General features: G+C 39.4%; 1 protein-coding gene across 3 annotated transcripts in view; it reads right to left on the reverse strand.

The window, feature by feature from the left end:
• Positions 1-25,653, reverse strand: part of LOC131068522 (uncharacterized) — a 43,423-nt gene that overhangs the window by 9,192 nt on the left and 8,578 nt on the right. For all 3 annotated transcript variants that reach the window (XM_058003711.2, XM_058003709.2, XM_058003710.2), the window contains exons 2-3: positions 2,995-3,050; positions 2,780-2,904 (exon numbers count right to left, since the gene is read on the reverse strand). In XM_058003711.2, coding sequence (XP_057859694.2) covers positions 2,780-2,904; positions 2,995-3,050 — 181 coding nt within the window. The remainder of the gene's footprint in view (positions 1-2,779; positions 2,905-2,994; positions 3,051-25,653) is intronic.

Consider the following 25,653-nt stretch of genomic DNA (forward strand, 5'->3'; position numbering starts at 1 on the left):
CTAATACAATGACCATAGATAGAAAACCTGGAATTTCAATGGCTGCCTTGATATATTGGTTTGATTCTCCTCATATGCAAAGCCCTTGTCAAATATGTATAGCTGTTCACCCTTTCTAAATCCCCTTCTATAGAATTCGAACTACTGTAGCGCACTGTTCATGTGCACTGTTCACGGCACTGTAGCGCACTGTAGTCTATTTCAATCTACAAACAAACTCTGAAATAAACCCCCCAATCAACTCAATATTGACTCGTGAATGAAGCCAACTCTCACAAGCATAATCAAATGATATTGCACACCCTCTATATGCTGTTACAATGAAGAAGCCACGCTCTCCAATGCCGACAAGCCTTGAATCCTGCAGAAACCCTTGGTATTCTACACTTCAATGCTCCAGAGAAACTTCAATCAAAAACTCCAATTACATAATCAAGTTCGATTCCTTTTGCACACTTATATTTCCTCAAGAAGTTCGAACTTCTTCAAAAAGCTCTTAATTAACATTAAAATGTTATAATATTTCATTGGCATCAATAAAGTAATTAAACCTTGGGTTATGTGCTCATAAATTATTAATAAACTTGGCCCCCCTCTCATGATAAATAGACCCTCATTTAAGTGCTTTATAATATAAAGTCATTTTATAACTTAATAATATAATCTCCAAATAATTAATGTTTAATTGAGCCAATTAAACATTAATATCTCCATGAATACTCTATATTTTCGAACACCGTATGAACTGGGAGCTAACATGAGGAGACTGCATATGACCATACCCCCTTTACTAAAAATAGCAGGGGTCCATCTCTAACATCCCAAGACTTACTAAAAATAGTAAGTAGAGCAAATGACGTCCGAATGATGCCAAACGAAGACCAAACTGAAGCACTCTGAACACTGGGGATGATACCAATCCTCAAAAGACCCTCTAACCAATCCCATTAGCCTACGAGGGTCAAGGTAATAGGCTAATCCTCACTAAAGAACTGATGTCAACAAAAAGGGGACATCACAGTTTGGTGCTTCTGGGTAGTTTGATTTCAGCATCCTGATATGATTTGAATGAGATTTCACTGTGCTTTAGTTCTGTTTTGACAGTCATTACAGCAGTTTCAGCATGATTACAGATCATCCTCAGCTACATTCATCATGATGTGAAGTATTTGGGTTTGGTACAAGATTAAATGAATTATCAATAATATTTGGCCTCATTTTGAATTATAGCAGCAAGCTGATTTTGTAATCATAAAATTTAAATCAGATTTACATCAGCAATATCTAGTACCATGTTAAATTGCAATGCATTGCCTAACTACTTTGTTGATTCTCATGTGAAATCTCAATTGAAGTCTAATGCTATATATTAATGTCTATGATGAATGCTTTCTCATTGTTATGATATGCATATTTGAAATTTCTCTATATTTTTAAAAATCCTCCTATTTTTTTTACAGCCGTCCCCTAGAAAATGGCCCAAAAGTACCCCTGTACCGGAAACACGTCCCGCCATCCCTTGCCATCCCTGTCCCAGAAACTCCATGGAACATAGGAGAGAAGAGACTTATTTCACCTTATAGTGATTTGTACACCAGTGATGTTTGTTGACAGGGCTGAGACCTTTGCTGCTAAGTGGATTATTTGTATAATCACAGAAATAGAGGCCTCCAAGGGCCTTGCCTGAGGCAACATAAACAATGGGTTACTCAATGGTAAAGCAGGCTGATACAAGCCCGTCAATCCAAGATATTTCACAGTGGCTCCATTAGAAGTTGTTTGCTTTTGGTTCTACAAGAGAGCTGGATGACTTTGGAGGCATGTACATTTAACTTTAAAACATTCCTGAAATGAATCATTGTAATGAGACGAGAAAACCCATTCAATAATTATTCCATTTGGTGGAGACATGTCCTTGCACATAATAAGACATTAGGATAATTATTGGCATATTCTATATCATCTATAACTTCAAATTTGGATATTAAAACAGGAAATTAAGGTAAAATTCAAATTTCTTACTGGCAAAAAGCATTTTTGGGAAAAAAAATAAAAAATCCACTTTTATTATTTAATCATTGAAACTCTCAGAAACAAGGTTGTAGTGAATTCCAAATGAAACTGATGGAAAGAATGGGATTGGTATTGTACCATGAAACAGAACTAGGTAAATTGTTATCTTAACTTCACGAGGCATTGACATCAGCATCAAGCTTACCACTATTTGCAAGTTTTCTTGATGGAACACATTTTTCCTTTGGTTTAGCCAAATTCAGGCTATCTAAAAATTTATCTTATACTGAATAAGGTTACTTTTCTAATCTATTATGTTTCAAAACCACCTAGTAACATTTGATAAAATTAAATAGCTCTTCCCTCCATGTCTTCTGTAACAAGCAGAACGTGATTCAGATCAATACTAGTAAGCTAAATTATTCAAAAATGAAAACAGAAGTTCCAGAAACAAATCCGTATGCTTTATAAAATTGAATCAAAAATAGAAAAGGACACCCAAGATGGCAGAAAACACACATTATAACAATCTCCCAGTTCAGAAATTAGCAGTGATGAAATAATTTTAATTATAGATCTAATATATTGTTCTTTTTTATGCTTCACTATTTTTTCTATGAAAGAATTTCCAAAACCTGAAGGTAAATTATGAACTCATTTAAATGACAGAATGCCAATCTCACTAGATACTATCTTCAAAATTCCTGTATTCTCTAATGCACCTATGGGTGGCATGCATTTAGATAGAAAAGCTCAGAATTTTGACCTTCAAGCTTAGATTTTTTAACAAGTCGTACAGAGTAGCACCCTGGTTCTGTTTTGGACCACCCAGATATAGCATATATAACTTCAAGACCATCACCATTCTGCTCAACAAACTCCTGAAGCAACCTACCCATATTGGCATTTACAATATTAAAAACATCATTGAAGTGTAGAATTGAGAATAGAAATAAACGATATACTAATTCTACCAACTACCTTTTAGCTGAATTTGATGGAACTGAAAAATTACGGCTGAGCCACTTGTAAGATACCTGAATACCAAGAGCACATAATTCAAACTTTACATGAAAAACAATCAGAACAGCATTTTGTAGGCAAATCATCTTAATCTTTGTCCCTCTAATTTCAATAATATCTAATCTGATATAATCCAAGAATGCATTAAGATGAAACTTCTACATCTAAGACCTGTGGAAACACTTATAGATTTCGATAGATTCTCTATTTCATTCAAAACATAGCAAATGAAAGGAAGAGCATGCTGTAAATAAGCAATCATTTAACAATTCTACGATAAGGTGGATCCATAACAAGATTGCAGGGGACCAATGGAAATCTGACATCTTATAACAGAAAGACAAAATTTCTTCCTTGATTTTTTGCATGAATTACTCTTCCTTTGGTGATCTTCCCTTCCACAATTAATTTTCCTTTTCCTGCAGATACAATCTAGTGCTTTGCATGTACATTGTGTTGAAGTTATAGCTATGGTGGGATCCTTCCCTTGGCCGACATAGCAAACATGATTGTCTAATTGGCTTATCAGCCTTAGACAATCATGAACCCATGTATAATCTAGAGAAAGCAGGTAATATACATTATGAAGTGGTTTTGTTTTAAGTTCTTAGCTAAGCATCGGTTAAGACACACACCCGTCACCGAAGGTTAGACACATCTCCTCATTGATATTGTCCGCCACCCCTTGATGAAGGATCATGTTGCCCTTGAAGAAGCCGAGTCTTCACGAAGAGTCACCGTGGCGTGTATAAGAGGGATGCTACCTCTTTCATTTGGGGAATTTGGAAGATACTCCAATCGTGTGGAAGATTTTCTATATGCAGTCCGTGTTTATCATCAGCAGATCGACGTTCATATATCTAAGATCGAATTAAATCATCATCAGCAAAATCATTCCTTGGGAGAGTGAATACACTACTTGGCAGATCGTATTCTTCCTTGGCTGATCGAACACATTCTTCATAGGTTGGATACATTAATGCAGTGCGGACTGCATACACAGCTGTGAATTGTAAATTGATCTGAGCATATAGCTTCAAGGAGTGAAGCAATTCACATTGGCCTTTGTACTTGATCATCGTAAAAGCATCTTGTTGTTCATATTTGATATATAGAGAGAGATAATTTCGTGCTCGGGGGAGACAATACCTTATATCGTCTATGGTTGGGAGGGCAACAATGATTTGAATCATTGCCCGTGGTTAATCGAGCACACCCTATAATTACTATGCATGGTCATCTTCTTGTGATCCTAGTATTGCCACAGTTAGTGCATCCCCTCTGTCTTGAGGAGGAGCTTGAGCTTAAGAGTGGAATGATATGACAAGGGATAGAGTCCATCTTTAGATTGAGTAGAGAGAGATTCTTGGATACAAGTTATAATTGAGGACGATGCCAAGAATAATGAGAAGGAAGTTGGGGCCACTTCTTTCCAGCTAGACTTTGATGATTCTCTTCATAGAAGTGGCATTTCTATCTTAAGCCTTGGAAACTTTGCAGATTTGCATCTGTCAATGGCAACTGAAATACGAGATCAGTACCTTCATTGGATGATAGGACCAAACTGATTAGATAAGTCTTCTCCCTACTACCACATTTATCTGATAGTATATGGTGCATTGCTTATGCTCATGTTATTTGTCTATTGTATGCATTGGACTAATGGTTGCCTTCCTGTTCATGAAACTAGAACTGCCCATGTGTAAGGTTGAGTCCTGTAGCCCTTAGCTATGATTACATACAATTTAAGACATCTAATTTATCATTATCATTTTTTTGCTATGAGCTATGTTTAACAGCAGATTATTACAAGTGTATGTGAAAGTGTATGTGTGATTGAAGGGGACGCTTGAAGACCTTAGTAATTAAGGCTGGCCTGCTGTTATGCTACTTGCAAGGGTTGCAAGTTTATCCAAAGCCAGATGGAGCTTGGATAATGAGATAAGTATTTATCTTGGTTATTATCTCTGAGTTTTTTTTTTGCTTGTCGTAGTCAGCCTCTTATTTGTATTCCTATGTGTACTATAAGAGTTATTTGCCTCGTTATGCTCTTGTTCTTTTTCTTGGCCCTTGAAATGGGTTTTGTATGAAAAGAAGTACAATGCATCATGCTGTCGAGGCATTTGTGCAGGGCTTGATCTTATGAGATTGATGATTTGAGAGGGAGGCCTATACAGCTTGTCGAGATGCTCAACCCAAGCGTTGATATCTGCTTATGACAGCTATGACATTGAAAACTTGCCACCTTGCCTGTCTTGAGAAAGATGGCTAGAAATCTTTCTAAGAGTACAAGTGCACTTACAGAAGTTGTGACAGGAGTGTCAAGAGTTCCTTGCCGAGCTGTGACAGTAGGTCCAAGGTGGTCTTGAATCCAGCACATTCAGCCATGTGTGGATCATGCCAGATGATGTTATGAGTTGAGATATTCGGAGACATGGGAGTCTCTTGGAGCAATATGTCTTCCATAATTGGGAGCATGTGAGTAGGGTAGCTTCTGTGCCAGAGGGAGCAGCTAGAGGATCTACTTCAATTGACTTCCGAGGATCTTGGTTATATTTGTTCAGAGGGAGTGAACCATGTCGAGATGGTTTCTCTAGTGATCAGGCTTGAAGGTTTTATGTTGTCACCTAGGTTGTGATATTCCTGGATAGATGAATACTTGGTGAGCATGGGATTCACCAAGAATGATGGTGTAAACATAAAGGTGGTTGATAGTGAGGCATTGATTTTGGTCCTTCATGTTGATGACTTATTTCTCACTAGGGCAGAGAAGCTCATCACTCAGTGTCAGAGGGAGTTAGCCTCTAAATTTGAGATCTTGGCGTTATGCACTACTTCTTGGGACTGGAAGTTTGGCAGAGACCGCATGAGATCTTCTTGAGTCGGGGTAAGTACACTATAGTCATCCTGAAGAGATTTGGCATGATGGACTGTAAGTCCGTGTACTTTCGAGATAAGCTTGGTATGGTGGAGAGTGAAGCCCTAGCCAAGATTGAATCTCAGCTTCATTGATTTGTTTATATCTGTTTATATATATACTAATGTATTCTTATCTTAATGTGTAAATTCTTGTTAATGCATTTCTCCTTGAGAGAGACTTGAGATGTAAGCCCTTATCTCCACCCTCTGATATGGTTCATATGGATGTCATGTGTGTGACGTCATGACAACACCACATGAGAAAGTCCATGGTGATCTTCTTGTCTTGTGTGTTTACCCCTGGATGAGCCATGGTGAATATCAGATGACGATCTCACAATGATGAACACTTGTGCATCTTACCATCATTGTGAGGCGAAGATCTCACAATAATGGACCAATGGTTGATATCTCGTGAGGTGATATCTATGGATAAGCCATAATGGTGGATATCAAATGAGGAGATATCTATATATAAGCCATAATGGTGGATATCACGTGAGGTGATATCTATTCTTCACCATCCATGGGAGAAGCCATGATGGTTGATATCAAAGTGAGGTGATATCTATTCTTCACCATCCATGAGAGAAGCCATGATGGTTGATATCACGGTGAGGTGATATCTTTCCTTTCCACATATGGGAGTAGAAATTGTGGTCAAACATCATGATGAGGTGATATGCTATCACAATGAGATGATAAGTTTCTTTCATACACATGAGTGTAGTCATTGTGTTAGTCATCACATTGAGGTGATGTGACTTATAGACATCTAGAAGGATTCCTCCCTAGCTAAGAGGGAGTGTTGAAGTTATAGCTATGGTCGGATCCTTCCCTTGGCCAACATAGCAAACATGATTGTTTAATTGGCCTATCGGCCTTAGACAATCATGAACCCGTGTATACTCTAGAGAAAGCAAGTAATATACATTATGAAGCGGTTTTGTTTTAAGTCCTTAACTAAGCATCGGTTAAGACACACACCCGTCACCCATGGTTAGACACGTCTCCAAATTGATATTGTCCGCCACCCCTTGATGAAGGATCACGTTGCCCTTGAAGAAGCCGACTCTTCATGAAGAGTCACTATGGCGTGTATAAGAGGGATGCTACCTCTTTCATTTGGGGAATTTGGAAGATACTCCAATCGTGTGGAAGATTTCCTATATGCAGTCCATGTTTATCATCAGCAGATCGACTTTCATATATCTAAGATCGAATTAAATCATCATCAGCGAAATCATTCCTTGGGAGAGCGAATACACTACTTGGCAGATCGTATTCTTTGTTGGCTGATCGAACACATTCTTCATAGGTTGGATACATTAATGCAGTGCGGACTGCATACACAGCTGTGCATTGTAAATTGATCTGAGCATATAGCTTCAAGGAGTGAAGCGATTCACATTGGCCTTTGTACTTGATCATTGTAAAAGCATCTTGCTGTTCATATTTGATATATATAGAGAGAGATAATTTTGTGCTCGAGGGAGACGATAGCCTTATATCGTCTATGGTTGGGAGGGCAACAATGACCTGAATCATTGCCCATGGTTAATCAAGCACACCCTATAATTACTGTGCATGGTCATCTTCTTGTGATCCTAGTATTGTAATGAAATTCAACACATTGCAATGGATCCAAATAACAAGCCTTTTAATTATAAAAGATGCTATGGCATGCACCTTCAAGTCATTGAAGTCCAGCAGAGATTCTTACAGGAAATAAGATAGCATATAACTGGGAATGCATACACAATTAAATAGTGAGTTTACAAGTAAATGTCAATCCAAAACTTTCTCAAAGCTAGGTTAATTCTTAATGCCTGTATCAAGTGGCATATAATAATAACCAGATATATTAGACCTGTATTTCAGGTGTATGAAGAATTAAAGCCAGGGAGAGACAGGTGCTTTAAGTTGATACGAACACCAATTGTAAATCACAATTCCAGAATAAGATTTTTATTAGACATTTCAAGCTTCCACAGTGCATAATTATTGAAATCACAATCAATTTTCAATATTTATATCAAGAAAAAAATCTTACATGGATTTTCAAGAAATCAAAATAATTTACTACATCTCTGAAGTGATTTGTAATATTTTCATCGTTATTTGAATCCATGCCAACCTTGAACAGGCACTTCAAACCACAATAATTTGATTTCAATTTTTCATCAATCATTTCCCTTCTTATCTTTGAAAGGAATGTGTATAGTAGTAGAGTTTAAAACTGCAAATGGTTTCTTTTCCCCCTGTTACATATATCCTTAACCAGTACTATACATTACATGTATACAAATTTAAAAAATAATGTCATGAACCTCCATTCTGTTATAGGTCTTGGTTATTATTCTGTATTATACTGGGTGCATATGCTTTGTAAGTCACCATATAGTGAATTAAAATAAAAGTATTTATCCCACATGCATGGGATAGTAGTAGTTGTCTTTAGCAAGACTATGTTGTAATTTCTTCCCAACTGGAAGGTATCTTGAAAATTTGTGATTGGAGTGTATGCTCTATTGAAAGTTGCCCCCTTGAAGTGGCAATGCAAAGATAATATAAAACATTCTTTTCCTCTCTTTTCTGACTATATTTGTGTAAACTGTCTTTTTATCTCTTGTAAGTTCCTTGTAAGTGGTCTTAGAGCTCTTTCCCGGACCATTTTCTGCACCAGCACTACAAGTTTAGAGCTTTCTACAACTGTCCACTGTATGCTCTCCCCTCACCCTCTCAAGTTCTTTGTGATCAAAAAGTATCTACAGAAGTAGTGGCACTAAATATCTTGCCTAAGATCTGCCCAATCTTTTATTCCCGCACAAGAAGGTTTTTTAATATTTAGGTTAAAAACCTTGTGCTGTGTGTTTTCCACTACCCTCAGAAAAGGTGTCATTCTTGGCTAAGCAAGATTCCCCATGTTTAGTGAAGTGAGGAATGCTTTGACTGCAATGCCCAGGCCTTAAACAGCCTCTATACATGGCCATGAGCTTCCATGCACACTCAAGTATATAAGAAGACATCATAGGATTTTTTTTGAAACCAAACCCTGGGCAACCTTCAGCCATCTAAACGCTGTGATGCACCAACAAGCAATTAGCCCAAAAAAGTTACTCACATAATACCTAGAAGATCGAATAGTGAGCTAAGAGAACAATCTATCATCCACAATTATTGCTCTAAAACATTGGGCTAACTCTATTTACTAATAGAATCATTATATTTGAGAGCCCATAGATTAGACACATCCTGTAAAAGCCTTCCCTCTTATACCCTACTCTGTGCAATCAAATCTAGGCATCGGCAATCAGAATTTGGGACAACTGAGCAGTTTTATGATATTACACTGCTGGGACTTGGGACAGCACTCTAAAATTCCAACTTGCTTAGAACATAGAAGTGAATCCCCATAACAGGTTCTTGAGTGAGATACTGCAACAGTTTCAGGTCCTCTACAGTCCACAAGTTTGACAAGCTCTGAAGACAATTTCTTTTAATCTAGAATTAACTAGACTAGTTGACTACCCCACTTTTTTCTGCTTTCTAGGTTAGTTGTGGAGTCTTTTGGCTATCAGCCTTTCTTTTGAAGAAGTGTAGTTTGTCAGGAGCTGATCAAGTCTAGGCTCTCTCATTAGGATGACATGAGGTACGACACTTCCTTTGTCCAACAAAGCTTCCAACCTGCCTCTCCTAGTATTACCAGTGGATGCCGAAGCCTGAATTCTTCCCATTGCCATCTCACACCCTTCACTCCCTCTTCATCCCACAGCCCTTCCATTTTCTACTCCTTTCCTTAGCCCACTCTTCATCTCCCTTTCCTTCCCATTTCCTAATTAACCTTCCTTTTCACCTCACCTTCTCCCATTCCCCATCCATCCTACATTTCTTTTATCCCTCACCTACCTTCCCTTTACTTCCTCTCACCCTCACTTCCTATCTTGGGTCTCCCACCTACCACTCCCTACATCCCCTAACCTCATCTCATATTCTTTACCCCCCTTATTTCCCTTAGCATAACCCTCACTAACCTCTTACTCTCTTATCCTACCCATCCATTATCTATACTCCCTTAGCCTACCCACCTACTACCCCTATCCATCCTAACCCACCCTTCTTGCCATCCTTGATACCCCAGTCCTATCCCAGCCTACCCCCTTTTTACCTCTTTATCCCTTATGCCTCCCAATCACCTGACACCTTCTCCTTACCACTTCCCCTACCTTTCTACCCTTCACCGTCACCTATACCTTCCACTTCCTAACTTCATACCATCCCCTTATACCTCCCAACTTCCTATCCTTTACCGCAGCACTCCTTATAACCCCCGTCTCCTTTCCTCCCTACCCTCATGGCTTCCTCTTATCACATCTCCTCATCTCTCCTTGCCACGGCATCCTTTCTTCACTACACACCCCTTCCACCTCATTACCTTTAATTCCTTTCCTTCGTGCCATTGCTGGCCCCCACCATAAACTTTAACATGGAGAGTTAAAAAAAAATTTCAAGAACTCCTTTCTTCTAACGTGGCATTGCTTGGGTCCCACCAGTTAAACAATGGACAGCGATAATGTTTAGAGGCATTTATAATGCCATTTCACTCAGCCTTGCGATTTACTTCAAACACGAACTAAGCCTTGCGACTTCCCTTTGACCTTTCAATGGCACGGATCGCATTTCTTCTGATCACTTTAAACAGCGAACTGTGAATCGATGATTTCCAATTGGGACTTTTTTCTTTTCTGAAGAAGGGATAGGCTGAAAATTTATCATTTTCATTTGCTATGCTAAGTCGGCTAAGACAATGACAAAGGGCAAATTAAGGATGAGAATGAGTTCCTTTGCCTTAGGCAATGTGCGACTTGAGATTTTGACAATTTCCAGCTGAGCACGACCATCAAAATTTGGGTAGAACACCATCCGTTCTAGGCTAGAACATCAGTCGTTCCAAGCTAGAACACCATTTGTTCTAGGCTAGAACATCAGTCGTCCTTTGACTTAGAGCATTTATACAATTGCATGATCAACCGTTCTAAGCTAGAACACCGCCTGTTCTAGGCTAGAACATCAGTCGTCCTGAGCTAGAAAGCTATCCATTCTAGGCTAGAACACCACTCGTTCTAAGCTAGAACGCCTTGTCCTTTGACCACGATGATCTATGGTTAGAGGATAACTCCTTGAACTTCAAAATGATGCAAGTCATTCAATGAATGCAATGAATCAAAAACGATTTCAAAACCTGAATGCAAGGCGTTAAATGGAAGTCGCCACACAGGTGAAGAGCATTTACAAATTGATAACCCCAATTGAGGAGATCAATCCAAATCATTAAATTTGATATAGCAGATTGTTTCTATTTAATTCAAACTTTTAAGTTCTAGACATGGATATAAAAGATGATTGCAACACATTAAATATGTGGCATTTGCATTTTGATCACAAAGCTTCTGCATTTAAGATTTGGGTTTTAAAGTTCGAAGCTTTCACATGCAAATTGATCAAACTTCATTTAATATTGGGATTCACATTACAAGGTATTCAATGTGAGAGAGCGATTTGTATCGAATTGATCTTCCTTGACTCCCCACGATTTTGAGAAAGGATGCTTTCATTTAAAAGGTGAAATTGATAGCTAGGCAATATTGAATGAATGCGACCAGGTTGCCTCATTGTTTTAATTGCATCAGATTAAATGAAAGTCATCTAGCGATTTGTGATGAGGTATCATATCTTCCCAAACAGTTATAAGCTTATATTGATCATTTCATTTGATATTGCCTCTCTCCTTGATAAGACTGAATTATCTTTATTCACCAGCAAATTCATCCTTGAGATGGCGACTTTCTGATCAGGATAAGATCATAAGTAACCACAGCGAGTCTATCTTTGGCGATATTGGGTACTCCTTCATTCGATTTTGATTGAAAGAAGGTGATTCTGATTTCAGAGCAGCGATTTGAGTTTGATAAAGGCATTTATTATCCAGCTCAAGTTCGAATTACACATGGTCACAGTGAATCGTATTCATCTCATATTAAGGACCAACGAATTCCATTCTTGATCAAACACTTCAAAGCGAATGCGCTCTTTGGCAGCGATTTTCAGGTTCAAGGTGATTATCGGAGGAGATGAATTCAATCATTACCCGCAGTCAATAAAGTCTCTTCAAAGCGAATTAATCCCTAAAGCAAGCGATGTTAATCTCAAGTATATATGGTCACGTTTGCAATAGAAATATTACAGCAAATTGCCTTATAAAGGTATCGATTCTGACATAGCAACATCAGCGAATGCATTGAGTGCAAATATTGAGTGTGAAAGGAGCTACCATGCCTACACCACAGCTTGGCAAGATCCAGCGGTCAACCAAAGGGCGATTTCACTTAAGGGACGTACAATTTCGTCAAAAGAACAATAAAATTGGCATATCAGTTTATTCTGAAATAAATTGCATATCTAGGGTGGGCTCATTTTGACAAAAAATCAGAGTATGTTTAATGCTGATCCACCTTCTCGTCTAATCAATTTCATATGATTTTGCTTGATGGAGTCTTCTTTATTATATTTTGATCTTGGAACTCTTTATAAGATATTATTATTAGCTCAAGATGATCATATTCAATTGAGGGCTAGAGATGCAACCTAGGGTTTAAAGCTTATTATTCTAAGGTTGGGAATTCTTAGCCTAGGTGATGGATTTCTACTTGTAAGCAATTATCATTTCGTGAAACTAACTTAGACAACTTTTACAGGCAAAGGATGGTCGGAACACAACAAACTCTCATCAATGCGTTCTAGACCAGCACAAGGTTCTTCCAAGACAAGAACAAGGTGTCCTAGACAAGAACGAGGTCCTCCCAAGGCAATGACAAGGTCTGATGCAAGCAATCAGCATGGGGAGTAATGAAAAGCGACATCAAGGCAAAGGATAGCATCAACATCAAGCACTCAAGGATGGAAATTTCACAATCTTGAATTTCCTTCGGAAATCCAAGAATCATTGTCAGTATAGCTAGATGAAAGCTCAAGAATGCGAGTGATCGAGACAAGAGATAGTTGCAGAAGAGTTAATCAAAGTTAGAAGATCAACTTGAGCGAAGTCATCATCACATCAAGAGCTTGATAATGTTGAGTATCAAGAGATATGCCTCATTCATTCAATTACAACTTGTAATGAGTTACAAAAGTCAAGCAAGTTGAGGTGGTGCCCAATCATCACTTATCCAATCATATCATTTCATGATAAGGCGTCCAGATTCAATGAACCTGACTCATCCTACAAGAAGATAACTACCACATGGGCACAAAGTTCGAGGTACCTACCGCCATCGTCTATTGGTTGAATTTTCAAAGGTGATCATGTGTCCTATCAAATGTAATTTTATCATTGGTCAAGCATTAAATGCTTCACAACGAATTTCTATCTTTCAATCTTGGCCATTGATTGTGAATCAATTTGAGCCACCAAATTGTAATGAGAGCACCATATAAGGCTCCACTTCTTCTTTTGTAAATGTAATAGTAGTAGTTCAAGAATAGTGAATAGAGAATAGTTAGTAGCTCAATAGCAAATAGCAATTAGAGTAGAGTAGGAAGAGAAGGCAAAGATTGTTGCCAAGACATTGTTGCAAAGGACATGTAAACTTCATTGAAGATATGGTGAAATATATATGTTGATTCAACAATTTGCATGGTCTCTACTTCTTTGTTTAATGTTGGTTAATTGAATGAAAGACTTTGTGTACGACCAATGGTGAAATTCGTACATCCATACTACTAACACCTCGTCGATGTTAAAGTGCCTTGCGTAGTCAACTGGATCCATCTTAGCCAACACTTAACTTCTAATATCGCTTCTTCATTGATATACATCAACTTGATGGTGTCTATGCTTGTGGTGATGATTTGAAAATCATAAAGCTATCCTTAGAAGATCACACTAACCTTGTGGAGATGTTCATAGCATGTCAAAGCAAGACTTAGTTGAATTTCACCAAAGATTGTCCTTTGATCTTACATTCTTAGAGTTAAGAGTAGCCTTCCTAAACCCTATCCTTTTTCCTTTTTTTTTTCAAATCAAGTGAAATCCCATGTTCTAGCAATATTCAAAGCATTCAAGCATTCAACATAAGGCCACCTTGTGATCCCATATCACATCTCATACAAATGAGTCTATCCAAGTGCATGCCAAGACTTGACATTCGAGAACCTTGGAGTCATCCCACTTGATCATGCAACTTAGCATTTGGGAGTCTTTGTTCAAGAGAGGATAGAATACTTAGTATTTTATTTTGTGTTGCATAGTGCATAACAACACCATCAACGGTACCCTTATTTTCAGCCCAGCCCACTATTTACCTCATTCATACAAGCAACCCATTGTAATTATCTTATCATCCCGATCATCTACCATATGACTCCAGTAACCCTTCTCATAACTTTGAATACTCACTATAGCTGGTGGCTTGCAAATTACAAGGCCAATTGGTGCTCTCTTTGGTATTTGTCAATGGTAGAGTCCAACAACAGCAATTTGATTGGGACGCACACCTCTCCAAGCTAGATCAGCTTGAGGGAGATGTTTAGAGTAATCAATTCCATGCATTCGTCTATCACTGACATGCTCAACACGCTCAACAGGTTTGATCGCTTTCAAGCTGACATGGATAAGCCCTCTAACACTAAGGAGTTTTCCAATCCCTAGAATTAGGGTAGGCTAAAACACCAACCTAAACTAGACTTTCCAAAATTTGATGGAGAAGACCCAGCTAGTTCATCATACAAAGTAGAGCAATATTTTACAATCCATAAAATTCCAACTAGTCAAAAGCTCTCTACAACTTTCCACCAAGAGAAATGACACCATCAAATGGTTTAAATGGTTGGAAAATATCAACTATTTGTCACATCGATATACTTTTGCAAGGAAGTCCCTCACCCCTTCCCTTTGTTCAAAGTGCATTTGAAGACTTTGTAAAAACCCTCCCTAAATTGCACCAGACACAATTAGTACAAGAGTACCAAGATAAGTTTGCGAAATAAGAAAATCAAACAAGTGGCCTTGATGAATAATTTTTTAGAAGTTATTTATCAGTGATTTCAAAGCCAATATCTGAGCCAAGAAGATGCACCAAATGCTCTTCAAACAAACCTTCCTGGGGAAAATTGATGTCGCCTTGGACAATGTAGATGGCAATTTGTTGGTTCCTTTGCCACAAAATTACTACATGTCAAAGGGCCAAGGTGGGGAAGTGAGGAAGTATATGATTGCGCAAACCCTAGAACTGGAAATGTTGCAAGGCCAATGGAATGAAATTGAGCAAAGCATAAACTTTTTGCAACATCTGGCTGGGATTTTGGAATCCCCGAGGGAAGGGTGAGTGAAGGAGTATATGAGGGATGAAGGCCTGCTCGAGGAAACTGAAGAGGAGGTTGACAACCTGAACCTGAAACTCACTACGCATAGCGAGGAATGGTGGGAGAATGATGATCAACATAGAAGAAATGGCAACAAGTTCTGCTCATGATGCCTGCGGCTCAAAATGTTTGATGGTGGTCTTTCACACACTCCCCGTTGTTGACAAGGTCCCCCTTTGTTGCCTACCTCTTCAAGGTCCCGTAGGAGTTTTGTCTAGTTTTGCAGAGTGGAAAGCATATGAAAGAGAGGAGACCTAGTTAAAAGATGTTGTGGTGCCTAGGAGTCGCGCAAGGTAAGAATTTCCAACGAAACAAGGGTAAGAATTTCAAATGGGCAAGATGCCTGAGGGTGGCCTTATGATAATAATAGGCAAATTCAAACAAAGTAAAGATGGCACATTTGCCTTGAAATGTCAAACTTTCCCTAGTGCGCGACTTAAGGTAAAAATTATTCATTCCTCACTTTGTCCCCTCTAAACCAAAACTCCCCCTTTATTGGCCTAATAACGAATTAAAAAAGACATAACCGAGGTGCCTATCTTACACTTTCGCCTAATAAGGCCAAAAAATCCCTAGCAAGAGGCAAAATGGCGAAATGGCAATAAGGGAAGAGCTTCAAAATAACAAAAGGCTGAGCTTCGCATTTTCCCTCAAAAGCCCGAGTTTCTCCCCCAAGATGTGAAAGACTAAAAGGGAGGGAAAGTTAAAATTCTAAGTGGGCGCTTTTTAAGACAAGTTGCATTTTTACTCACAAGGTCGAACTTTCTCCTAAGAGCCAAAATGATAAAGAAATGTATGGGGGCGTTTTAAAGTCAGTTTTGCACATTTCAGCTCACAAAGTTGAGTTTTTTCCTTAAAAAAACAGCTAAGTGACAAAGTGAAATAAAGGAAAATGCATTAAAATGTTAGAAGGTGAAGTTTACATTTCACCTCACAAAGCCGAGTTTTTTCCTAAAAAGCGGACAAGCGAATAGGAGGCATTCCAAAATTCTAAGTGTCTTTTGACACTTTCACCTCAAAAAGCCAAATTTTTTCCCTTTAAAGGCGTATAACCGAATCAAAAACCCAAGGGCGTGGCGTTTTCCCCTATCAACCCCGATTTCTTTCTTCTTAAGCCAACGAAATGAAAGAAAGAAAAGTTCGAAGTTGAGGTTGCACATTTCACCTCACAAAGCCGAGTTCCTCCCCTTATCGGCTAAATTGCAATTTTGCAAAGAAATGAAGGGGGCATTTGTAAGAGGAATCGCGTTCCCATTTCACCTCACAAGGCCGAGTTCCTCCCCTTCAAAACAAACGCTAGGTTAAGCAAATGGTAAACAAGGTTGGGTTCGAGGGTTTTAATGAATTTGCAAGTCTTGCAATACAAATAATTTTTCGCATTTCTTCCTGAGTGGTCGAGTTTTTCTCTGTGGCTATTTTAAAAAAGAAATGAGGGGGGCGTTTTTTCATTTTTCTTCTTGAATAGCCAATTTTTTCCCTTTCATAAACCACGAAGAGAAGTGAAGGAGGGCAAAAAGAAATAAAGCCTACATTTTATGCTAAACTCGTCGAAGTTTCCCCTCGAAGGGCCAAGTCGACATCAAGGGAAGTCGAAGCAAATAGGGTAGAGTCCCCGCCATTTCCCCAATCATTCGCCAAGGTCGAAGTTGGAGGGCGTTTCAGATGATCATGGAAGGAATTTGAATTGTTTAGGAGCAAAGATTTCATATTTTTCTTCAAGATCACCGACTTTGTTCCTTATTGCCTGCCTGAACCAAGGCATTTCAACGACAAGCCTTTCAGCAGAAATCAAATTTCCAACCGCCTCCAAGTATGCATCGACGCATCAAAATTTCAGTGAAGGGGTTCCTTTTTTTTCAACACGTGATGGATGCCATAGTTGCTTAAATCTAGGCTTGAGTATATCCTTTGCGAATGTTCTAAAAAAAAAATCATCAAACCCTAGGCCAAATAGGCACTGCTAAAATTCAAATCGCACTTTCAAAATCCAAGCTTAGGAAAATTTCGAGGATTTTAGCTAAGACTGAAACTTCAAAACGAAGCATAGATGCCATAAATGCCACTAAATTTCTGCCCATACTTTAAATTTTCAACCTAGGAAATTTTTGGAAATGTAATTAAAATTAGGAGAAAACTCCAAAACATCATTCAAAGCCCTTTTAAAATGCTGAAAATCTCCCCATGACAAAGAAATGAATTTGAAACTTAAAATGCCTTAGAAAAACAACGCCCAAGCTGCAAGTGCATCCAAATCAGCAAAATTTTAAAGCTTTATAAATTTAAACCATCTAAAATCACAATTCCTAGTCGCGCAACAAGATTTAAACGAATCAAAAAGCACTTCATAACAACTTTTCAAATTTTTGCTATCATGGTGTTTCATTATCTATTGATTTTGTTACTAACGCCGTTGTTGGGCACCGCTAACCACTCTTACATTTTTAAATCTGCCTCGTAATTCGCATCCTGGTGTGCAGGTAGATGCCTCCCAAGGTGGCAAGATCCTCCCAGGCATTTGACACACCAAGGAAATCTCAAGCACCCAGAGTTGACAACCCCTACAAGTTAGAGAAAATGAAGTATCGATATCATGAAGTGATAGGAGAATCAAAAGTTCAAAGTAACTGGGAGAATGTAGGCGACACTAATTTTGGACAAGTGGATATCCAACATTTCAGAGATGGGGTGTATGCTCCTAATGCCTACGGGAAGGTCAAGAGGATGGTAGAAAGTGGAATAGCACAGGCAACAGGTTTTCCACAAGCTATTCAAAATTATGAGCTTATTGTAGAGGCCTCCAAGAACTAGTCGGACAGCACAGTGGTACTGACAAACGACACAATGATGGTTGATTTCACCCCAGAAGCTATTGGAGAGGCCTTTGACATCCCCACTCCCTGAGGATGTGTTGTGACCATTTCACACATCGCCCCATTAGGATGGGGACCCCCTCTTTTTTTCTTAGGTTTTGCTTTTCCCTTAGCTAGGTTTTCTCTCTACTTGCTAGATTTGGAGTGAGTGAGTGGTCGGTTGGGCTGGGTAGATTAGGGTTTCTCTCCAAGAGCTCGTCTTAGGGTTTCTTTCAAAGCTGAGTAAAGTCTGGATTTGGGAAGTCAGATGTTGTCTACCTTGAGCCCTAGGGTTGTTGTAGAGGTTTTACCTTTCAGGGAGATTAAAGATGGATAGATTGTGCTAAAGGACGAAAGGTCTCAATTCAAGGTAGGTCAAAGTATTGGTTTTCATGTCAGAGTCCTGTTTTCTTCCAAGTCAGAGTCGACTAGGATGAGTCAGTGGCCAAGGGGAGATTTAGGAGGCGATTTCAGGAATTGATGAGCAAATTCACTTGACAATGATTGAAGAAGTCTTGGAAAGTTATATCCAAGGCAAGGAAAGGAGGTTTGAGGTGTAAAATGAGCAAAAAAAAATGGGCGAAATTCATATTTCCTCTGCTCTGCTCCTTGTCTTGACCAAGTTTGAAACTTTTACTGCATGGTGTCGAAGACTGGAATACATTTTTGCCTTAGGAAGAAAGTTTGAAGCAATAAAATGACGGAAGTTAGCCTGGAAGAGGAAATTCGCTCCTGACCCTTCCAAAGGGTCCAAAGCGAAATCCTCATTTGACCCTCAATTTTGGCCTAAGACATGGAAAATGAAGATTTTTGAGTCAAGTGGATGGCAAGTAGACATAATGGTACTAGGGAGAGATGAAGTTGATCAAGTCTGGAATGAAAAGGAATGGAATTGAGTGTGAAATCAACCTAAAATATGAATTTCACTCCTGACCCTTCCAAAGGGTCCAGAGCGAAATTCCAAGAAGACACCCTTTTTTCTCCTTGTTTGCACTAAAAGTCTTGTTCCTTAGGCATGTGGTGAAGGTTTTTGATATGTTCTTGCCTAAGAGGTGATCAAAAGCATTAAAAGTTGAGGATTTGGACCTAAGGCATGGATTTTCGCTCCTGACCCTTCCAAAGGGTCCAAAGCGAAATCCAATTTTCCTCTACTTTGCTCAAGGGTATGACCAAGATTGTTGACTTTTAAGGCATAGTTGAGAAGGGTTTGATGCATGTTTGCCTTGGAGAAGAGGTTTTAGACTTTGAGATGATGAAAGCTAGCCTGGAAAGAGAATTTCGCTCCTGACCCTTCCAAAGGGTCCAAAGCGAAATCCTCCATTTAGCCTTCTCTTGGCCTTAAAACCCTAGTTTGACCTTGCCTAGACCCAGTTGGATGATGGATTGTCTTGATTGCGATAGAAGGAAGTTGAATTGATCAAGTTTGAAGGAAAATGAAATGAACCTAGGTGAGAAACTAGCCAAGGATAGGGATTTCGCTCCTGATCCCTTCCAAAGGGTCCAGAGCGAAAATCCCCTTAAACCTCAATTTCTCACTTATCAAGGCCAAGTTCATAGCTTCTAAGGCATGTATGGAAGTGTTTGACATGTTCTAACCTTAGGGAGTGATAGGAAGTGAAGGAAATGGAGGATTTTAGCCTAAAAATTGAATTTCGCTCCTGACCCTTCCAAATGGTCCAGAGCGAAATTCTTGAAAACACTCATTTTTCCTTTGGCCAAAGTTAGGACCAAGATGGAAATGCAAGGAGAGTAGTCTATGTTTGCCCCCCAGAGAAGATAGACCTCTGCCTAAGGAAATACAAGTGAGGGAAAGAAAGTCTTCTATTCCAGATTGGCTAAAAGAAAGACTGACAAGGGTAGTTGTGGTCGAAGAGGAAGAACCAGTGTTCGACTTGGAAAGTCTCATAGGAAGTTCCCATGAAGAGATTGAAAAGAGGAAGGCCACAAAGATGTCAAAGGTAATTACAGATGAAGCAGGATCCAGAAAGGTATAGATAGCTACACCAGTGGTGGACAAGTATGAGGATGAGATTCTAGCAGAGGAATATGATCTAGAGACATTTGATCTTGGTCCACTTACCTCCGAGCAGGCCATGGAAGAAGCAATTGATTCAATGAGAGCACTTAATGACAAACTCAAGGAAGAAATGGAAAAGAATAAGAAGTTAGAAAGAGAGGTTAGTGCTTGGAGAAAGTACTTTAGTCATCTTAGTCAGCCATTGAGACGACAAGATCCAGCAATATCACCTTTGCATGCACTTCCTCCCGAATCGGTAAATGAGGCAGAAAGGATGAAGAACTTAGCCCAAGTCATGAGTTCTTGGATTGATGAATCTTACAAGGTAGCCATTGAATTTGCAACAAGGATGATGAAGACAGTCCATTGGGCTATCCAGGTTCTTGAGATCATTCATAATCTATTGATAACTGTAGATGCATTCGCTCACACTAGAGATGTTGTCATCCCGGTCTTGCAAGTGATAAGAAGGACACCGAGACAGATTCTAGCACAAGAGAAGATAATGGATGGAGAAGCCCATAGCCTTCTGCAGTGGTCAACTTTACTCCAGATGAAGGAAGTTCTTTTCGAAGATATCAATACCAGATGCAGATGAGTTGAAGACACCATCCACCCTATTCAAGACAATGTGTTTGATGTATTGTGTACGATCCTTGACAGAAGGATTGAGATCGAGACAGATGTGGATGTCCAAGAGTTGGAAGATAGGATCAAGATCATTTTTTGCAAGGAAAAGAACTTGGTCACAGAGGAGCAGCGAGGTCAGATGTATGCTACTATGTTCTTGATTGAGAAAACAAAAGAGCTAGAGCCTGGATGGGAGACGACTCTTCTCATTGCTTTTGATCAAGTCCTCCACTTGGAAGAACGAATGAAGAATCTTCATGAAATTCCCATTGCTGAGATTGAGGGGATTACGTCCAGATTCATTGAATATGCTAGAAAAGAGCATAGGAAAGGGAACAAAATTCTAGATGAAAAGCTGTTATAAAATGATGTGGCAACTTTATTCCCATTAAGCTATGTTTCCTCGTTATTTGTGCCAATTCTTATTGGCTATGGATTGATAATGTTTATCTAAATGGGGACTTTTTTGTATCAAACCCTAATTAGGTTTTAGGTGTCAAAATCTCAACCGTTGATCTTCTTTTGATCCAGGCCATTCATTGTATTTGAGAGTGCTATATAAGCCCTCACTCATTTCATTTTAAAGAGTTAGAGAGAGTTAGAATTAAAAAAGAGAAATAAGTTTAATATTGTTAGCAGCAGAGAAATAAGTAGTGAAGAGAGAAAGTTGAACAATTGCTGTTTTATTTGGTTATGAGATCAATGAAATATTGAAGTTATGGTGTTTTATTGAAATCCCTGTGGCTATTTTCATGGTTGTTTATCTTCTTGAATCACTCTTAGTAGAAATAGCATTTAAGTTTTAAGATTGAAGGACGAATGTTGTGCTTGATCTTTGGTAAAACTCAGAATCCAAACCACTAGCTCCTTACTAATTGTAAGTACGCCCTGTGTGGTCAACTGGAGACATTAAGATTGTTTGAAAGTTCAATCATTGTTGGAGGTATTGATATGTATCCTACTGATAGTATGTATCACATTGATGACTTGAAAATCATTGAATCCCCTTAGAAGATCGCACCAATTCTAGCAGAGTTGTAATCTTTTGGCAATACTGAAATTGGTAGAGTTCTATCAAGACCAATCATCACTGAGTCATTCTTAGGATTAGTTTAGTCTCATCTCCTTTAAACCTTTATCTTTTGATCTTTTTGAAACATCAGTTGGTATTAAAAGAATCTTGTTTCCTCATTAGAAAAGTAGTTGTACGAACAAGCTTTCCTTGAAAGTACATAAGGCCCCTTGTAAAACAGCAAACACAACGACCACTGGTGCTTATCCACAAGTAGAGATCCTACATAACAGAACCTTGAAGTTTCTCCGATTGATCCTTCTGTGATATCTTCAGCATTCGGGAACTTTATTCAAGAGAGGATAAGATACCTCTAGGTATTTTATTCTGTGTTTGGTCGTGTACAAAAGACACATCAACAGGATGCAATTGTAGTAACGATAGAAGAAGCTCAAACGACATACGAGGCCAATCCCAATAAGTGCAAGGGAAAAATAAATGAAGACTGGTTTAAGGAGAGAAGACCCCCTAGCACCAGGATTCCCAAAAAGGCCTACAGGAGCAAATTCATTGAGAATGGAGATATGATAACACTGCTTAGCCGAGTCATGGGACTCCCTCACTCCAACCTGTTCGAGGAAAGGATGTGTTATTTTACAGAATAGGTATTTCTGGGGAAGGTCAAGTTTGATTGGGCCCAAATCATTAGTGATAACATCTATACCTAGCTAGTCCAGCTCACAGATAAGAAAACTTCACAATGTCTTTCTACTTGGTATATATGTTTGCAAGACACCCTAGACTATTGAGATTGATTCGCCTAGGTGAAATTGGAAACGGACCAAATCAGGTGAAAGTGTATGACTGTTACTCTCAACTACATTACTACAACATAAAACAGAAGGAGCAAAACAACGTAGCCTATGCGAAGGGCCAATATGAGCGCGTGAATGATGCATTCACCATGCGCATGGTCAAGACAATGCAGGAAGGATTGCATCAAAGTCTATCTAAACGGGCCATCGCGCTAATATGGAAGTACTGAGCGTGATACATCCAATTCCCCTATTTCTCCTACTTAAGGATCTCAAGTTTCAAGGGTTCTCCTTACAGACTCCCTCGGTAGCCTACAGATAGGATGATTCTCTTGGAGGTTGCCAGGCACGCAAATGCAGCCAGGCAAGTCCTTAAGGAGAAGAAGATGTCAGGAGTCACGTTCCCAATGGTCATAGGGGACAATGATGAGTATTTTAAGACTCCCCCACAGACTGAGCAATCAATCGAGGAACTGGCATCCTATTGCTTACACGAGCACCCCTTTAGGAAGAACTTCGACCCTATTGGTTTAGGAAGGAAGGCTTATGGCAGGCATTATAGATACAAAATGAATATAGAGGATTATTGGGCCAGCTGCGCGGATGACTTTGAAGTTTGCCGGCAGGAATACTCAAGGCTTAATGTGCATCAAATCAGGACTTTTGAGTATGCCCAAGCCCCAGATCAGCTAGTTGACTATGGGAATTGCCTACAATTCCAGGACTATGAAGCAGTGAAGGACCACCTACCTTCAATCGACTAGTCTCAAGATCCGGTCACAGATTTGGAGGCCTTAATGGAAGGCCCTAGGAGATTTACGGATGCCAGGCTATATCAGCAAATTCAGAAGTTGACCCATGATGGGATACAATTCACCTTCAACCTAATGGGAGGCTTTGAGTCTCACTCATTAGAAGAAGAGGCATCAAGTGTTGTAAAGGAAAAAGACACTGAGAAGAGGCCTGAAAAGAAGAGAATGAAGATGAAGGCTAGTAAAGGAATGTGAGCATCAAAGAGTTCTAGAGGAAATAAGAGCCAGTCACCTGAGGCTCCTACACAAGAAAAAGATACCAGTAAGGAGGCCATTTGCTCACTCAACAAGTGCTTGAAGAACAGCAGGTACTTGAGGTCACTTGAGGTCACTCAACAAGTGCTAAGTGGGGTAGGAGAGAACTTAATTGTATGCAAAGAGCAAGATACAGCGCCAGATCAGCCCTTTTCCATGACTGATCAACCACGGATAGATAGTGAATGTGCTGAGGCATCGGGAGAGCAAAGTAGGGAGTTAGCGGTCACTTCAGGACAACCCACCCCTCATGCATGGTTGCAATCCCAAATGAAGAGGAAAGTTGCAGTGAGGCCACCCATAAACCTGGATGACCTATTCTCTTGGATAGGAGAACCACAAGCTAAAGGGAAGAAGAAACCAAGGACATACTCCAAAGTTACCAAGGATGCTCAGAGGAACCAAATGGTGCAAATTGCTCTTCCACCCGAACGTAGATCCACAGAAGAGATAGCCCCGGTAGATTACAATGTGACGTCTATCCCAATGGGAAAGGTGACTAAAGGTCAGGAGGTGGAGGAATTCAAGGATTCTGTGGACACCATACTAAATCGATTGGAAAGGATGACTGTCAAGCGATAAATGTACAAGGCTCATGCACTGCAAGCTGAGAATTATATAGACCACTTGTTGAAGCCGCTGCAGAACACGAATGAGGCCTACATTCCTCCTATAGTGTTGGCTCAGAGAACCAATGTTGAGTTTGAGAGTGTCTGAGACACCGCCAAGGCAACTAGGTAATGGATTGAGGATATAACACGAATGGGATATCCGGTACTAAAGGAGGCAACTAGCATGAGATCGGGCACAAAGCGAGCTTGCCAACGATTGCAGACCATCAGGGACAAAGTTAGGGAACTTAAGAAGGCAGTTGATACGCCTCTCATCATCGTCAGGGCATTATTTTGGACCCGTTCCCAGATTTCCATGCTACAAAAGATCCTCGGACCTCATGATATTGACACCTTTGGAAACTAGTGTCGGATTTTAGGTATGAAGAGTGACATCATAGACTACATCAACAAGGGATGGGTGGAGAGTAAGACGACTCTACTCGACGTCGGAACCTTTTGTAAGGATGCTCTGAAGGTTTTGATTAATGATTGGAAAGCTGATATGGAGAGCAACGAGATGAAGGTACGTTGGAAGGACCAATTGAAGAAAGATGGAACTCCATATTCCAAGAAAGATATAGATTTCGCCAGCAAGCCACGCGCAGCAATAAGGGATTTCAAGACTAGGAATTTGGACTGGGTTGAGAAAATTGGGAGGATAAATAGTCACTGTGTGGACATTGAATTCCGAATTAATAATCCCCCTCTTCCTCCTTTTGATGAGATATACTCCATCTATCTAAGGTTTCAAGAATATATTCGAGCAGAGTGAGCTGCAAAGTGGGATATTTGGAAAGGGTACTTAGAAGGTGAAAATGATGTTTTATTGTAAAAAGGGAAAACATCTACCTTGGGATGGTAAAAAGTGCATTCCCAAAGTTAGTTATTTCTCCGCAACTATCAGGGTACTCTTTTCAGTTTTTGAGCTCCGTGCAATGCACTTTTGGGGGGGATAGCTTTATGGTTATTAGTTGGTTAGTTAGTTGGGAGGTATGCTCCTTATTAACGAGGTATGGATAGTCATGCTTTTTGGGATGAATCTAGCCCACTTGTATTGTTTAATCTAGGTCATTCATCCAGTTTTGAAGTTCTATTCGAAGGGACTAGTTTTCCTTTATTTTGTAAGATACAGAATTGTTGCAAATACTCTGCAGAAATGTTTACAGGTTTATGGAATTCCAAGCTGTTCATATTTCTTGTAAGAACCCAACTTGGCTCTCCTCTGCTGACTGTTTCTTTTGAATGCAGTAGATTTGAATTTGTTTTGGTTTTTG

The sequence above is a fragment of the Cryptomeria japonica genome, chromosome 3 (genome assembly GCF_030272615.1).
Source record: "Cryptomeria japonica chromosome 3, Sugi_1.0, whole genome shotgun sequence".
NCBI classification, from domain to species: Eukaryota; Viridiplantae; Streptophyta; class Pinopsida; order Cupressales; family Cupressaceae; genus Cryptomeria; species Cryptomeria japonica.